General features: G+C 37.7%; 1 protein-coding gene across 3 annotated transcripts in view; it reads right to left on the bottom strand.

The window, feature by feature from the left end:
* Positions 1-17,689, bottom strand: part of MCU (mitochondrial calcium uniporter) — a 259,606-nt gene that overhangs the window by 67,539 nt on the left and 174,378 nt on the right. For all 3 annotated transcript variants that reach the window (XM_066243194.1, XM_066243195.1, XM_066243196.1), the window contains one exon: positions 2,200-2,269. In XM_066243194.1, the coding sequence (XP_066099291.1) occupies positions 2,200-2,269 (70 nt within the window). The remainder of the gene's footprint in view (positions 1-2,199; positions 2,270-17,689) is intronic.

Below are 17,689 nucleotides of genomic sequence, written 5' to 3'. Positions count from 1 at the left end.
ACCCACAATGCTCTGGGCAACCGACCTCGCTGTGAGAGTCCCTCTGGGCTGCTGCTCGCTCCTGGGAGCAGGGCAGCCCTTTCCACGTCTCCACCTTTCCTATCAGTCTCAGTGTGTTTTTTTCAGTGGTCTTTGGTTATGGAATCCTTTTAGTTTAGTCCAAAGTTGGTTTTTCAAGGTGATTGTTCTTAAAATTAAGTTGTAATCAAGTTTGGTTCTGGGAGGTGGGAATTGGAACATCCACCTACTCCGTCACCATCTTGCTGCCCCTCAAAGCTAGAAATTTTTTAATGAAATGCTGCTAGTTCAGCAAAAGCTGAGAAAATTCAACATTATAAACAGCATTTTATATATTAAGAAAAATTCTCTATTTATGGAAACTATCCAATGATGTTACCCTGTAGTGGTAATAGAGGAAGATACTAGGACCTGGGAGTGGTGCTGGCATAGATGTGGACAGCACCCATTTAGATGTTTAATGGATGAAGACAGTGTTAGGCATAAGAGTGATAGCCACCCACTGCTTTAAAGGGGCCTATGGAGGGAACAAAGTAGGTGGCATTATGGTCTGCTGGTTTTTGGCCATGTGGGAAATACTGGCATCTGTTTACATATTGTGTTTTGATGGGTCAATATATCTACCAGTCCTTAGATGTAACAAAGTACCAATTGCTGCTTTTTAAAAAATTTATTGATTTTAGAGAGAAAGCGGGAGGGAGAGGAGAAAGGACGAGAGAGAGAGATGGGGAGAGATATCAATTTCTTGTTCCAATTATTTATGCATTCATTGGTTGATTCTTGTAAGTGCCCTGACCAGGGATCAAACCTGAGACCTTGGTGTATCCGGATGATGTTCTAACCAACTGAGCTCCCTGGCCAGGGCTGCTTTTAATTTATGTGCTGATATAACTTTATCAGTTCTTTATGTCTCTTAAGAGATATGAAAAAGAAAGCCAGCTACGATTTTCCTTGTTTTGATTCTGGCCTATTTTTCCTTTCAACCTTCCCATATTACAAATGAGTAATCACAAATGAATACCTCCTCCAAGTTTAGAGAATTTAGCAAATATGAAGATACTGTTTATATATTCAGGTAACTAAACAGCTTTGGGAGAGGATTCTGGTAACACTGCAAATATCTATGGTGATTAAATACAGGGGATCCTAGGACCTTCATGGTTCATCTGGAGTTTTTTCCATTTCAGATACCCTTATATATTTTCAGGATACTCTTTCAATGGTTGTTTTAAGAATGGTTATAAGGTTGAAATTAGAGCTCTATCAAACTAAACCTTACAAAGAGGAAATATATTTAACAGTCAACCCGAAGTAAATAACTTAAACTATAAATGTACCATACTGGGTAAGAGAAATGACAAGAAGAGTAGTAAATATATCTCTACCACTGTAAGAACAACCAAAACTGAGATTCTGTTGCCAGTTTGCAGTATCATGGACATTTACAAAGGACCTTATAAGAGTCCCCAAGCATCTGTTCACTCTTTTCCACATCAAAGAAGAGTATTACAGCCTTGAGCCTAAGGAAAGAAACAGACAAGCAAAGGGGGAGGTCTCAGACTTTGAATTGCTTCTATGCAGGCTCTGATACCAGAAGGTGCTGGAGTGCTTGCTTGTTATCCATATGTGAAGACCCAGTGGTTAGGCAATACTAAGGATGATGCCTCTGTGAGTCTCACATTAACTATGTCCCCAGTCAAAAAAAATTTTTTAATTAGATAGTAATATTCCATCCATGTGAAAACTTGATGGGTTTATTAATTTTTCTTACCAATTTCTCCTCTAAATTCACTAGATCCTCATTCAAATTTATTTCTCTTCATTTAGCACCTTCCTTCTTTCTCTAACTCCAAGCTAATGTTAAATGAAAAAGTGTAGTTTATAAATTTCTTTTTTTTTTTTTTTTTAATTTTTTTATTTTATTTTATTTATTCATTTTAGAGAGGAGAGAGAGAGAGAGAAGGGGGGAGGAGCTGGAAGCATCAACTCCCATATGTGCCTTGACCAGGCAAGCCCAGGGTTTCGAACCGGCAACCTCAGCATTTCCAGGTCGACGCCTCATCCACTGTGCCACCACAGGTCAGGCAGTTTATAAATTTCTATGTCAATTACATGATGGGAAACACTTGAGTTGAGGGGGAAAAATAATTAGACATAAAAAATGGATTTGCCAAAACTCACCATCAGAGGGCACAACAGTACTGCAATAAACCACACCCAAATTCTGCCAAGAAGGAAGTCTCTGGTGCACCTAGAAAACACAAAGACATATCTAGTCAGGATAGAGCAAGTGTTATATGCATATGTGTGTGTGTATAAAAAATAGCTTTTTGAGCACTTAAGTAATATGTATTCTTTGTAGAAAAGTTGAAAAATACAGATAAAAGAAAATAAAAGTCTCTCCAAGTCCCATCATCCTAAGAAAATAGTAATGGACATTCTGGTTTGATTTTATACAAACACATTTACATATACACTTCACATAAATTGTTTTTTTTAACTTTTTTTTTTTTTTTTTTTTTAGAGAGAAAGGCAGGGAGGGAGAGGGAGAGACAGAGAGACAGGAACATCAAGCTGTTCCTGTATGTGCCCTGACCTGTGATCGAACCAGCAACACCTCTGTGCTTCAACCAGCTGAGCTCTCCAGCCAGGCTTAAGTTTTTATTTACTGATTAATTTTTAGAGACAGAGAGAGGAAGGAAGAGAGAGGAAGGGGAAGGGAGGCATTCATTTGTTGTCTCACTTAGTTGTGCATTCATTAGTTGCTTCCCATGTGTGCCCTGACCAAGAATCAAACCCACAACCTTGTCATTTCGGAATGACACTCTAACCAACTGACCTAACCAGCCAGTGCTCATCTACTTTAAAAACACTTATTATTGGTTTTAAGTGCTACCGAGTGTTAATTAAACTTTCCTGGTTTTTAGACCTGTATTTCCATCATGTCTTTTACTAGGTATCATTGGTTATTAAGTAGTTGTACCATGAACTGACTGATATTAGGTAAACATTTAGTCTTTCTGTTCATGCTCCTTTTAAAAAAATGAAAACTTGGTTAGGCAACTTCATTTCTTTTTTTTTTTTTTTTCAGAGACAAAGAGAGACAGTCAGAGAAGGATAGACGGGGACAGACAGACAGGAACAGAGAGATGAGAAGCATCAATCATTAGTTTTTCATTGTGCATTGCGACTTCTTAATTGTTCATTGATTGCTTTCTCATATGTGCCTTGACCACGGGCCTTCATCAGACCGAGTAACCCCTCGCTCGAGTCAGCGACCTTGGGTCCAAGCTGGTGAGCTTTTTGCTCAAACCAGATGAGCCCGCACTCAAGCTGGCGATCTCGGGGTCTTGAACCTGGGTCTTCCATATCCCAGTCGGACGCTCTATTCACTGCGCCACCGCCTGGTCAGGCGGCAACTTCATTTCTTAAATCTTAATCACTACCATCTTTTAAATGTTAGAAGGAAAACAGTCACACTCATATCTACTTTTATTACTTCCTCAAAGAGTAGCATCATTGTGCATTTATGTCTGAAATTAGGCTCTCACATTAAACTAAGTTTCAGAAAGAATACTAAATTTGTTTCTACCTTGTCATATGCTTAATTTAGCTTTGTACCTTTCACTTTCACAGCCCCAAAAAGTATTAAAGGAGGAAGAAAAGAAGATGTTAACTGATTAAAAAACCAATGTATTAGCCTCAGAACCAAATACTATATTCCACTCCATCAGCCCAAAGAAAAATCATTTAGAATTCTATTACAATACATGCCTTGGCTTAGCACAACTATTGCGTATAACAGACTTGATCGCCTTCATGTGAATATCATTAACTTCCACCTCCTTCCAACTTAAGAGTGCATACAGAAATGTGAAAATGGCATTTATGTAAAAATGTAAACATTTAAAATTACTTGAGACTTACTTCTCTGTTGATCATGACACAATAATGTGTTTTGACACTGGCATTGAGAATCTTTAAGTTAAGTTACTATATACAGTGACTTTACTGTGGACTGTGACTTACAGACTTTATAAAAAGTTTTAAAACATTTAGTTAAACTCAATCTTACTCAGAGGTCCAGGGATGTTCTGGTTAAAGACAGGTTCTGGCAAACCCTATAATCACACCTGTGCTTGAGACCCCTAAAGGGATGGAAAGAATCCTTGGACTCTATGACTTAGTTTGAAACTAATGCTAGAAGAAAAAGGAAGATGAGTCCTACCACTATTCTACAAATAAAAAAATTGACACCCACAGAAGTAATTTACTAAGAGTCATATACCAGAATCAGGGTTAGAATCCAGGCCTCAATTCTGCTAATGACCTATACAAACACATAGGCCCTGGGTCTTGTCCTCTATGTGCCTCTCTTTGCTCAATAATAGCAGTAGGGGCTAGGATATTTATGCATTTCTTAGCAATATGATTTTATTTAAAATGTTTATTTATTTTGAATAAACAAGTATATAATATAAAATTCAAAAGAACCAAACTATGTAAAAAATTCCATCTTTTACACTTAATATTGGTCTACATTGTATACCTGTGGCCCAGCTATTCATTCTTCTCCCTAAAGGTTAAATCTGGGTGTCCTATAAAAAACAGTGCTATACATATATAAGTCTGTGCATCCATGAATGAGTAGCAGCACTCTGCAGTCTCATTACTCAACTGTTTTTCTTTTTCTTTTTTTAGTTGATTTTAGAGAGAGGGGAAGGGAAAGATAAACAGAGAGGGAAAGAGAGAGAGAGACAGAGACAGAGACAGAAAGATCAATTTGTTGTTCCACTTATTTATGTATCCTTTGGTTAATTCCTGTATGTGCCCTGACTGGGGATTGAACCTGCAAACTTGGCATATTAGGTCAATGCTCTGTTTGTTTTTTAACTTACTTGTTTTTAGTGACTGAATGGAGTTACATGGTATATCTTTACAAATGTCTACTGACAAACTTTTATTATTAAAATATATGATACTAGAGTGAACATCCCTTGAATATGGGCATAGATTTTTTTTTTTATATAGAGACAGAGAGAGAGAGGGATAGACAGGGACAGACAGACAGGAACAGAGAGAGATGAGAAGCATCCATTATTAGTTTTTCGTTGCGACACCTTAGTTGTTCATTGATTGGTTTCTCATCAAATAACCCCTTGCTCGAGCCAGCGACCTTGGATCCAAGCTTGTGAGCTTTTGCTCAAACCAGATGAGCCCATGCTCAAGTTGGTAACCTCGGGGTCTCGAACCTGAGTTCTCCAGCATCCCAGTCCGCAGCTCTATCCACTGTGCCACTGCCTGGTCAGGCTGGGCATAGATATTTGAGGATAAAATACTTCAAGAGAAGGTGCCAGGTTAAAGTTATATGTACTATAAATTTTGAAAGCTAGTACCAAATTGTCTTCCATGGAGGTTATATACATTTACATACATATAAATTACATTCTTCATTAAATGAGTATCTGGTTCCCAATGCCCTCCTAAATAATGTATTATCAAACTTTTTTATTTTGCATTGTCACAGGTGAACAGTAGTTCACCATAGTTGTATTTTTATATTACAACTGAGGATTTATGCATTTTTTAATATAATTGATTTTAGAGAGAGGAAGAAATAGGAACATTGATCTGTTCCTGTATGTGCCCTGACTGGGTATCAAACCAGCAAACCTCTGGGCTTTGGGGGAAGTTCTAACCAACCAGGCCATCTGGCCAGGGTTGCACATTTTTATCTAAGTGTTACTTTTATTTGCTTTTCTATGAACTGAGTATTTACATCCTTTGTCGTTTTTTAAAAATTTTGATTCTTGGTCTTTGAGTATTATTTAAGTTCTTTAAATATTAAGAAAATTAACCCTTTGTCAAAAAAAGTTACAAAAATTCCCCTGGTTTTTTACTTTGTTAATCGTGTTTTTGTATTCACACTATTTGCATGTTTTAGAGTCCAATTTATCAATCTTTTCTTTGTTTAAGGGGCCTGTGTCATATATCTTAGAGGCCTTCCCTGCTTTGAAAATATTACAAAATTCTCCTATGGTTTCTCAAGTTTTTCAGGTTTAAATATTTGATTCATTACTAATTAGTTTTAGTCAAAGTTAAAAAGTAGATACCTGGCTTTGGCTGGTGGCTCAGTGGATAGAGTGTCGGCTGGCATATGGACGTCCTGGTTTGATTCCCAGTCAGGGCACAAAGGAGAAGCGACCATTTGCTTCTCTTCCTCTTCCCCTCCTGCAGCCAGTGGCTCAATTGGTTGGAGTATGGCTGCAGGCACTGAGGATAGCTTGGCTGGTCTGAGTGCTCAGCCTCAGGCACTAAAAATAGCACAGTACTCAAGCATTGGCCCCAGACCGGGTTGCTTGGTGGATACCAGTTGGGGAACATGTGGGAGTCTGCCTATCTCCCCCTCCTCTCACCTAAAAAAAAATATAGAAACCTAATTTCCCTATAATAATACAGCTCTCTCAATTATTGAATAATTCATTTTCTCTCTTACTGAAATGCTGCCTTTATAATTTTCCAAATATGTTTATGAATTTGGATCTTTTTCTGAACTTTTCTATTCTGTCTAATAATCTGCTCCTCTTCTAGTAACCATACTGTTTTCACATTCTAGCTTTATAATGTATTTTATTTTTTATTTTAATTTTTTTTAAGTGAGAGGAGGGGAGATAGACTCCTGCATGCACCTGGAATGGGGGCAACTCCCATCTGGGGCCAACACTTGGACCAACCAAGCTATCCTCAGCACCTAGGGCCAACACTTGAACCAACTGAGCTATCCTCAGCACCTGGGGCCAACACTCGAACCAATCCAGCCACTGGCTATGAGAAGGAAGTGAGAGAGAATGGGAAGAGGGAAGGGAAGAGAAGCAGATGGTCATTTCTCATGTATGCCCTGACCAGAGATGGTATCTGGGATGTCTGCATGCTGGGCTAATACTCTATCCACTGAACCAACAGGTCAAGGCCTATAATATATTTTAATATTTGGTAGGGTAGGCTAGTTTCTTCTTACTAATTTCCTTTAAAATTTTTCCTGGCTATTTTTCCTTACTTTTTTCTTCATATGAACTCTAGTCCTTTGAGTAGTGAGGTTTTTTTTCATGCTTGTTGACCCCCAGGAGTGAGTTCTTTTTCAAAAAATGAAATTAGTTCCAGTTCCAGTTTTAACTTAAAATTATGTTTGTTTGATAACCAATTTATGGAAACAAGAAGAACATCATTTGCCTTATTTAAATTTTGCCTTACACATTTTTAAAATAAAAAAAATTTTTGTTATCTCATGCAATTCTCCAGCTCAAAGTTTAAAGATGTACATGTACAATCGTGCTCTGGATGGTCAAGAGGCACAGGACATACATGAATGTTTGTATTACTCAAAAGGTTAGAATCAATTTATCTAGTTACACACACACACACACACACACACACACACACACACACACACACTTTCTCTTCTCTTCCTCTCTCCTATTAGGTTCAGAAGCAATATTGCACAGTGGTTACAAGCACAGAATCTATAATCATCCTGCTCGAGTTCCTATTCTGATTTAGTAACTTTATCTGCAACTTTGGGCAAGTTCATTAGTTTCTTTATACCTCAGTTTCTTCACTGAAAAATGGATAAAGAGTAATACGAGGTCTTACCACATAAAGTCGTTGGGAGGACTAAATGAGTAATACATATATGGCATTTAGAACAGTGCCTGGCATAGATTTAAGTGCTCGATAAATATTATCTAGTTTTTTGCTTTGTATTGCATTTGAGATTATATTAACTCCACACTAACTGTTTTGCATATCAACATAAGGGAAACTGGCATCTATATGATTTTGAGTCTTCTTCCCCAAGAACCTTCCTACCTAAGAAGCTTTCCCATTTAAGTATTCGTGTCCCTGAGAGACATAATAAGGTTTTCTCTATATAGATTTTTTAAAAATTATTTTTATTTACTCATTCATTTTAGAGGGGGGGGGGAGAGAGAGAGAGAGAGAGAGAGAGAGAGAGAAGGGGGGAGGAGCAGGAAGCTTCAACTCCCATATGTGCCTTGACCAGGCAAGGCCAGGGTTTTGAACCGGCAACCTCAGCATTCCAGGTCGACGCTTTATCCACTGCGCCACCACAGGTCAGGCTTCTCTATATAGATTTTATATGTCCTTTTCCCTAATGCAATGCTTTTGAATTGTCCAATATTAAGATCATGCAGTTTTTGGTTGCAGTGTAAGCTATGCCTTTGCCAGTCCTTTAATTTTGTTACTCATCTTGAGTTTCTTTGTTTTAGGAATGACTCTGAACAGTTTTCTTTGTGATCTAATCTGGGATTTTCCATTAGGAAAGTTTAGCCTATTTATATTTATTAATATAACATTTAATCTCCTTTCAGTCTATCCTATAAAAATTTTATGCATTGTTTTTAGTGCTGCTTTATCCTTTTTTTGGGGGGGGGTGAGAGATAAAAGAGACAGAAAGAGAGAGAGAGAGAGAAAGAGAGAGAGAGAGGAAGGGAGAGAGATGAGAAGCATCAACTCATAGTTGCGGCACACTGGTTGTTCATTGATAGCTTCTCATACGTGCCTTGACTGGAGGTGAGGGGGATGCTCTAGCCGAGCCAGTGACCCCTTGCTCAAGCCAGCGACTTTAGACTCAAGCCAGCAAACTTGGACTTCAAGTCAGTGACCTTTGGACTCAATCTAGCAACCACAGGGTCATGTTGATGATCCCACACTCAAGCCGGTGATGCCATGCTCAGGATGGATGAACCTGTGCTCAAGCCAGCGACCTCTGGGTTTCGAACCTGGGACCTCAGCATCCCAGGTTAACACTCCATCCACTGTGCCATCACCAGTCAGGCTGCTGCTTTATTTTCTTAAAAGGTTTATTAAATGGTTAATGTTTGCTTTGTTTTAGTTATGCATGTATTTCTTCTGATAGTATGGAATAGTTTTTTTGTGTTAGTAGTCATTTCAGAGTAAAAGTCTAAATTCTTTTAACTGCTTTAAGTCCAGTAATATCTCTGACTTCATTTCTTACCACTATCCCTCTCAATCACTATGCTTTAGCCCCTCTAAACTCTCCTGTTTCTTGCATGCACCCGCTATATACTCTGGCTTCAGAAACTGCAACAACTATTACTTCTACTTAGAATACTGTTTCTCTGGGTAGCTATCAGGCTCTCTTATTTCTTTCGAATCTTTGTTCAAATTTCATTTTCCTACACTTTCCTACTCTGGCCACTAAATTTTATATGGCAGTTTCATCAACTGATTCCTTCTCTACACACACACACACACACACACACACACACACACACACACACACACACACTATTATGCATAATAATGAACTTAGTTATGCTTTTTTCTTCTCTACTACCATCCAATTTAGTTTATTATAATCTTTCTCTTAGTGTTTAGCTATGTTTCTATTCACCTACCTATCTACTAATCATCAACCTACCTCCATACCTCCCTACATACCTCTTTTACTGAGCCTATTGATTTTTAAATATTTTTTGACAGCCTGTTATAAAACATGAGATTTATACCACTTTATAACATTTCTTTCCTTCATCTTTCCAATTTTGGTTTGTTATAGCATTACTACATTGTCAAGGTTCTAAACATTCACATTTTGCTCTGTAAAACCTAATTTTCACGTTTTAATTTTATGAATCAATGGACTTTATGCTTACTATCAATACTTTAACTGTAGTTTCTCCTTTCATTTCTTGGTCGAGTAAAATTCATCCCGTAGAAGTAGAGCTCATGAGAGTTAAATTACCTGAAGTCTGGCATATTAAAAAATGTTTGTATTTGCCTTTATACTGAATAATTATTGGACTGGTACAGAATTCCTAAATTAACTTTCCTTGAGGACATCGTAGACAGTGTTAGTAATGAATGTTGCTTCGGAGAAGTCGAACGCCAGCCACTGCTCTTGGAGAACTGAGCTCTCGTGGCTTTTTTGGGATCTGCAACCTTAGGTGTCATCTCTCAGGGTCTTTCACACACCCGTTTGACCTTCATGGGATCTGGCGGCCTCTCTTTATATACTGAATTGTGCTTTGGGATTGAAGAGATCTCTCTGGTTGTGCTGAAAAACAAGCTTGTATTTTTGCTTCTTATTCTCCTTCTTATAGTAAGGTGAAGTCAAGAGGAGGGCCTTTTACTGGACCATTAGGTCTCTAAGTAGTAACTTTTCAATACAGACATTTTCAAAAATACACAGAAATAGAGAGCACAGTGTTATATTTCTTCCATCCGCCCATCACATGCTACTATATTTGTCAACATTTTGTCAAACTTCATTCATCTATAGCCACCCAGCCCCACAGAGTATCTTTAAAAAATTCCAAACATCAGATGCCTTACTGGAAAGTATTTCAGTATACATCTACTAGGTCATTTTAAAACAAAAAGTCCTCAGTCCTCCAAGATTTTACAACAATATCCTCAACAATATTAAAAGATGTTTTGTGGGGCACAGAATTATATAAATACTATACATGGTTGCTTATGAATATTATTTGCTAGGATGCTATAGAACATAGGTTGGTAGACCAGCCACCAGTTTTTGTAAATGAAGTTATTCTGGGACATAACCAAGTTCATTTGTTCACTTACTATCTATTGTTCATTTACCTACTTTCACACTACAATGACAGAATTGAGTAGTTGTGTAGTTGCAGGAGAGCTGAGTAGTTGCAACAGAGACTGTATGGCCCTCAAACCCTACAATATTTATCATCTGGCCCTTTAAGAAAATGTTTGATGACCTTTGCCTCTGTAGTTCTGAGGTCATTACTTTTCCAAAGTCTTTTCCAGTCACTTACTTCTATAATCATACTGATAATTATAAACTATTACTTATTAAGTGGTCACAAACACACATATAAGTCCTTTTCTTTATTTGAACCTTATAGTAGTCTATAGTCTAATAAGGCCAGTTGAAACAAAAATAAATTTGCTTTTACCTTTTTCTTTGAAATAGAAACAACAACAAAGAAAAGCAAACCAAAGACAAAAAACAAAAAAAATGAGGAATGTAAGTGCTAAAAGCCAAAGAGACATTACTATTCTAAATTATTCCATAACTATCCAAGACAGATTGAACATATTTCATTGTTTAAATGTATGGTGGTTTTGGGGGGTTTTTTTTTTTACAGTGACAGGGAGAGAGTCAGAAAGAGGGATAGATAGGGACAGACAGGAAGGAAGAGAGATGAGAAGCATCAATCGTCAGTTTTTCGTTGCGATACCTTAGTTGTTCATTGATTGCTTTTTCCTATGTGCCTTGACCATGGGTCTTCAGCAGACCAAGTAAGCCCTTGCTCAAGTCAGCAACCTTGGGTCCAAGTTGGTGAGCCTTGCTCAAACCAGATGAGCCCATGCTCAAGCTGGCAACCTCGGGGTCTCGAACCTGGGTCCTCCGCATCCCAGTCCGACGCTCTATCATTGCGCCACCGCCTGGTCAGGCTAAATGTATGTTCTTAATAAATCATAGCAAAATAAAGCTTTTAATAAATACTTTGCTGATGCTGAAAAATTTTAAGTGTATCAAGAAGTTCAAACCAGCCTGACCAGGTGCTGGCCCAGTAAATAAAGTAATTACCTGGGATGCAGAGGACCCAGGTTCAAAATCCCAAGGTCACTGGCTTGAGCATGGGCACATCTGGCTTGAGCACAGGCTCACCAGTTAGAGCACGGGTTCACTGGCTTGTCTGTGGGATCATAGACATGAACCCATGGTCACTAGCTTGAGTCCAAAGGTCACTGGTTTGAAGCCTAAGGTCACTGGCTTGAGCATGGGGTCACTAGCTTGGCTGAAGCCTCTTGGTCAAAGCAGTCAATAAACAACTAAAGTGACACAACTATGAGTTGACGCTTCATATCTCTCTCCCTTCCTGTCTCTCTGACTCCAAAAAAAAAATGTTCCAAGCAGAAAAACATTCAGGCAAATGGCATGCATTATTCACATACTAAAATTTCATAGGCAGAGAACAAGATTAAATTTAAGAAAGTAAATATTTAGAATGTGCAGAAATCATCAGGGAAGGAGTAAATCTCTAGGCAATATAAATGCCAAATAAACAAGGTGATTTAGTACAACACAGATTCTTGAAAAGGAGATACAAGTTTATACATATGAGACGAGACAGTCCACATCTTTGATAAGTAATGAGAACTTCTAGGAAAAACAGAGTTTTGCAGTAAAATTAAAGTATAACATCTGCCTTGGTATTACAACAATTTCCCTTTCATCTTAACTCCAGGCAAAGAAAAACGCTAGTATTATCAAGTTATCATCATACTACAAAACACTGTAATTTTATTTTCCTAAGTCATAGATTCAACCTAATAAAAAAATCAAACTTTAGTATTGTAAAAAGGCATTTCATGCCCTCAGAGCAAATTATTAAATTCTAGTAAAAACTTACTTTAACCTGACCAGGAGGTGGCACAGCAAACTGTATCAACCAGGGAAGCGGAGGTCCCAGGTTCAAAACCCCAAGGTCACTGGCTTGAGCACGGGCTCTCTAGCTTGAGAGTGGGATCATAGACATGACCCCATGGTTGCTGGCTTGAGCCCAAAGGTCACTGGCTTGAGCAAGGGGTCACTGGCTTAGCTGGAAACCCCACCACCACCATCAGTCAATGAGAAGCAATCAATGAACAACTGAAGTGCTGCAACTATGAGTTGATGCTTCTCATCTCTTTCCTTTATGGTCTGTTTCTGTCTCTGTCTCTCAAAACAAACAAACAAAAAATTACTTTGAAATTCTTTACTACTATCATAAGTTATACAACTTCTCCCATACTTGCCTTTTATTGTTCAGAAGAACAAACTCAGCAATACATTATAGATAGCAACTTCAGAGGACTGTCAAGTCTCAATAACTTGTCAATATCCCCAAAATATTCACAGGCAGTTAGACATTAAATCAGAGCAGGAAAAAATAGAAGACAAAAAGAAAAAGGTAGTTCCTAACTAACTCAGTTCGCTTATATAAGAAAATCTTGGTACCTAATTTTATAGTAAACTAGTATTTATTGATTATGTCACACTATATCAAACAATACTATATTAACTTTATCAAACAGCTTTAGGTGAAATAACCATATTCATATGTTTGGCTAAAACCTCATTAAAAATAGCCTCACTAGCCAGACTGGTGGTGGTACAGTGGATAGAGCATCAACTTAGAATGCTGCAGAATGCTGAGGTTGCCAGCTTGAGCACAGGATCATCGACATGATCCCAAGGTCACTCTGGCTTGAAGCCCAAGTTCACTGGCTTGAGTAGTAGGTCAGTGGCTCGGCTTGAGCCCCCAGTCAAGGGAGTATGAGAAACAATAATGAACAACTAAAGTGAAGCAACTACCAGTCGATGCTTCTTATTCTCTCTCCTCCCTCTTCCTTCTAGTCTCTCTCCTTCTAAACAAAAATAAAAAATAAAAAATAACTAGGTTCTAAGATGGAAAAGATTAGATTTTGTTACCCCAAAATTACAACTATTGTTTATATTATATAAGAACCAGAATCCAAAATCTACTAAGACTTCATTGTGCAATCTAGAACCCTACTTATCTAAGGCAATTCTACACATACATTTGGAATATGTTATACTCTGATGGTTGCTACATTTTCGTTAATAGATGTGCTTTTACTCTCTTGGTTCTCATGATAGATATGTTAATAATACCAGAGCAAGGAATTTCTGCCTTCCTTAAATGACAACCCACCCTTTCCACAATGGGTTGTTAAGTTCTTTTTTATTTTGTTCTTAACCTTCTATTTCTTAAGAATCTACTATTCCCTAAAAAAGTGAAAACGGCAGTTCCTTTATATGATCCTACCTGTTTTTTTACAACTGTTATCTAACATTTTGTTATGAAACTTTCCAAACATATATAAAAATTAAAAGACTTGAACAGTGAACACCTTTTTATACCCTTCACCTAGATTCTACATTATCATGTATGTTATCTACCCATCCCATTTCACAGAAATTATTAATTCTAGTAGTTTCTTTTATCATTTTTAAATGTATTAACATTCTCCAACTGTTTCCTTTACAACTTTCTTGCACTGCTCCTAGACTTCCCCAGTAGACGTGTTCACTTCTACACTTGATCTTAGCCAAAAGGCGGAGAAGTGATTCTGTTCACTTCTTACACTGTATTGTAATTATCTGTTTAGATGCCTGCTTCCCCTTCAGAGTAATAATCACCCTGAAGAATGCCTTCACTTCTTTATATCATATATTGGTACCTTTTCTCACCATACACTAGGAGAAAGTGGAAGCTTAGTAAATATTTACTTGTCTTCTTCCTTATATCTTAATATCTTTGACAAGTTTTAGACCTTGCTTTGTGCCCAGTTTCCTATCTGGGAATTATTTTACCCCTAAACTATTCTGAGAAATAAGGAAGTAATTATGATTTCCACAAGTATTTTGGGAGATGTTCAAAGTGTACATTTTCTTACATATATTAAATATTTTTTATTTTAAGCTGCTGGAGGTGTAAATGTATTTCATGTTGTATTGAGATGGCCGATAAATATACTAAATATACTAATTATTATTTTTAAACAAAAACCCAAATGCAAATTCCTTACTTTAAAGGACTTACTGTCTCATAAAATCTACCTTTGTACCTTTCAACAATACACAATACAAAGCAGCATATCTACTTAGATATGGATAAGGGAATGAAGTCTGAATATAAACTACAGGGGAATGTGTATTTATTAAATGAATAAACATATCTGGTTTGAAGAGTAAAAATGGAACATCACTGGTTGTTCTTTTTTGAAAGTTCAATTTAGCTATGGTTCTTTTTTTTTTTGAGAGAGATAGAAAGGGAGGAAGGGAGAGAGACAGGATGAGTAAGAGAGAGAAGCATCAGCTCATAGTTGCTTCACTTAGTTGTGCACTGATTGCTTCTTCTATGTGCCTTAACTGGGGATCGGAATGGCAACCTTGAACTTAAGTCACACCAGCAACCTCTTGCTCAAGCTGGCAACCTTACTTAAGCCAGGAACCTTGAGATCGTGTCCATGACCTTGTGCTCAAGTTAGCAACCTTGGGGTCAAGCCAGTGACCTCGAGTTTTGAACCAGTGACTTCAGCATTCCTTGTCAATGCTCTATCCACTGTGCCAACATCCATCAGGCTGGCTATGATTCTTTTCAACACCTGAATTCATATTTCCTTCCTTAGTACCATTCATGTCTGTGGAATCTCAGTATTTGTAACAATATAAGGAAAAGAGGTAGTTGCACCTATAAATTATTGTATTGGTATAAAACTCCCTTCTCTGAAGTGGCATAAAAATTAGGAAAACAAAGAACTTTTGTGATGAGTTACAGGTATTAATTAGATTTACTATTTTTTAAATTTCTTGGTGACAGAGACAGAGAGAGACAGAGAGAAGGACAGATAGGGGCAGACAGACTGGAAGGGAGAGAGATTAGAAGCACCAGTTCTTCATTGCAGCACCTTAGTTGTTCATTGATTGCTTTCTCATATGTGCCTTGACAAAAGACCTACAGCAGAGTGAGTGACCTTAGGCTCAAGCAAGCGACCTTCGGCTTCAAGCTAGGGAACTCTGGGCTCAAGCCAGCGACCATGGGGTCATGTCTATGATCCCACGCTCAAGTCAGCGATCCATGCTCAAGCTGGTGAGCCCACATTCAAGCCGGATGAGCCTGTGCTCAAGCCAGCGGCCTCATGGTTTTGAAACTGGGTCCTCTGCATACCAGTTCAATGCTCTATCCACTGCGCCACCACCTGATCAGGCTAGTTATATTATTATCTATACTTTATTCTTAAATTTTGTAGTGTTTCTCTACTTTGCTGGTGCATGGGGCTGTAAGATTTCTACGTCTGTTTAAACAACTGTTACTTAACATGTAGTCTACAGATCTTTAGTATCAGCATCAGATGGACATGTTAGAAATGCAGATTCTCCAGCTTGACTACACACTTAGTGAATCATAATTTGCATTTAACAAGATCAGTAGGAAAGTCACACATTAATGTTTGAGAAGCATTACTATAGTTCATCTGAATGAGATTCAAGGGGTTACATTAGTTACTTAAGTGGAGTAGTCTCAGATATTTTACCTTTCTCATTTATCAAGACCTCAGTATAAGCAACTAGGGTTTATGAGGAGACAACATGATATAACAGCAAAAATACTGCATTGAGAATTTGAAAAACTAGATTCTAGTCTCATTTCTTATCTGTGATCTTGACCCTTAGTTCTTCTCACGGGTAAAATAAACAAGTTATATACAATATACAACTCTGAAAGTCTATACATTTATGAAATAAACCCCAAAGTATATTTAGTAAAATGGTTTGTTATGTGATATCTCAAGAAATTGGGTCAACTTTTAATGGCATAGAGGCTTTGTTCATTAATTACTTTATATAGGTTTGAAAATCAACCTCTCTCGATACAAATGGCCAACAGATACATGAAAAGATGCTCAGCTTCATTAGTTATTAGAGAAATGCAAATCAAAACTACAATGAGATACCACCTCACTCCTGTTAGATTAGCTATTATCAACAAGACGGGTAATAGCAAATGTTGGAGAGGCTGTGGAGAAAAAGGAACCCTCATTCACTGTTGGTGGGACTGTAAAGTAGTACAACCATTATGGAGGAAAGTATGGTGGTTCCTCAAAAAACTGAAAATAGAACTACCTTATGACCCAGCAATCCCTCTACTGGGTATATACCCCAAAACCTCAGAAACATTGATACGTGAAGACACATGTAGCCCCATGTTCATTGCAGCACTGTTCACAGTGGCCAAGACATGGAAACAACCAAAAAGCCCTTCAATAGAAGACTGGATAAAGAAGATGTGGCACATATACACTATGGAATACTACTCAGCCATAAGAAATGATGACATCAGATCATTTACAGCAAAATGGTGGGATCTTGATAACATTATAAGGAGTGAAATAAGTAAATCAGAAAAAAACAAGAACTACATGATTCCATACATTGGTGGAACATAAAAACGAGACTAAGAGACATGGACAAGAGTGTGGTGGTTACCAGGGGTGGGGGGAGGGAGGACATGGGAGGGAGGGAGGGAGGGAGAGAGTTAGGGGGAGGGGGTGGGGCACAGAGAACTAGATAGAGGGTGGCGGAGGACAATCTGACTTTGGGCGAAGGGTATGCAACATAATTTAATGACAAAATAACCTAGACATGTTTTCTTTGAATATATGTACCCTGATTTATTAATGTCATCCCATTACCATTAATAAAAATTTATTAAAAAAAAAAAAAAGGAAAATCAACCTCTCTCATTTTCGTACTTTCTGGTGACTTAGAAAGTGGGCGGCTGCTATTAATAATTCCCCTCACTGCTTCCTTTGTTCTTGAATGCTTATAAAAAACAGGTAACAGATAGGAATCAGCAAAAAGTAAAATCAGATTCTGTATTTTGTACAACAGCAGGAGAATGTTAATGTTCTTTAGAAAAACATGGTTGAAGCATTTAGAGGTGAAGAAATATGACGTTTGACACTGTCAGAAGGATCAGGAAATAAAGAATAATAATATGCATGTGTACATACATATATGTGCATGTAGACAGGGAGAATAAAGAATATGTGGTAAAATATCAATAATTGATCA

Source organism: Saccopteryx bilineata, chromosome 9 (assembly GCF_036850765.1).
Source record: "Saccopteryx bilineata isolate mSacBil1 chromosome 9, mSacBil1_pri_phased_curated, whole genome shotgun sequence".
NCBI classification, from domain to species: domain Eukaryota; kingdom Metazoa; phylum Chordata; class Mammalia; order Chiroptera; family Emballonuridae; genus Saccopteryx; species Saccopteryx bilineata.
Note: the sequence above shows the minus strand (reverse complement) of the source record. Positions and strands in the feature narration are given on the sequence as shown.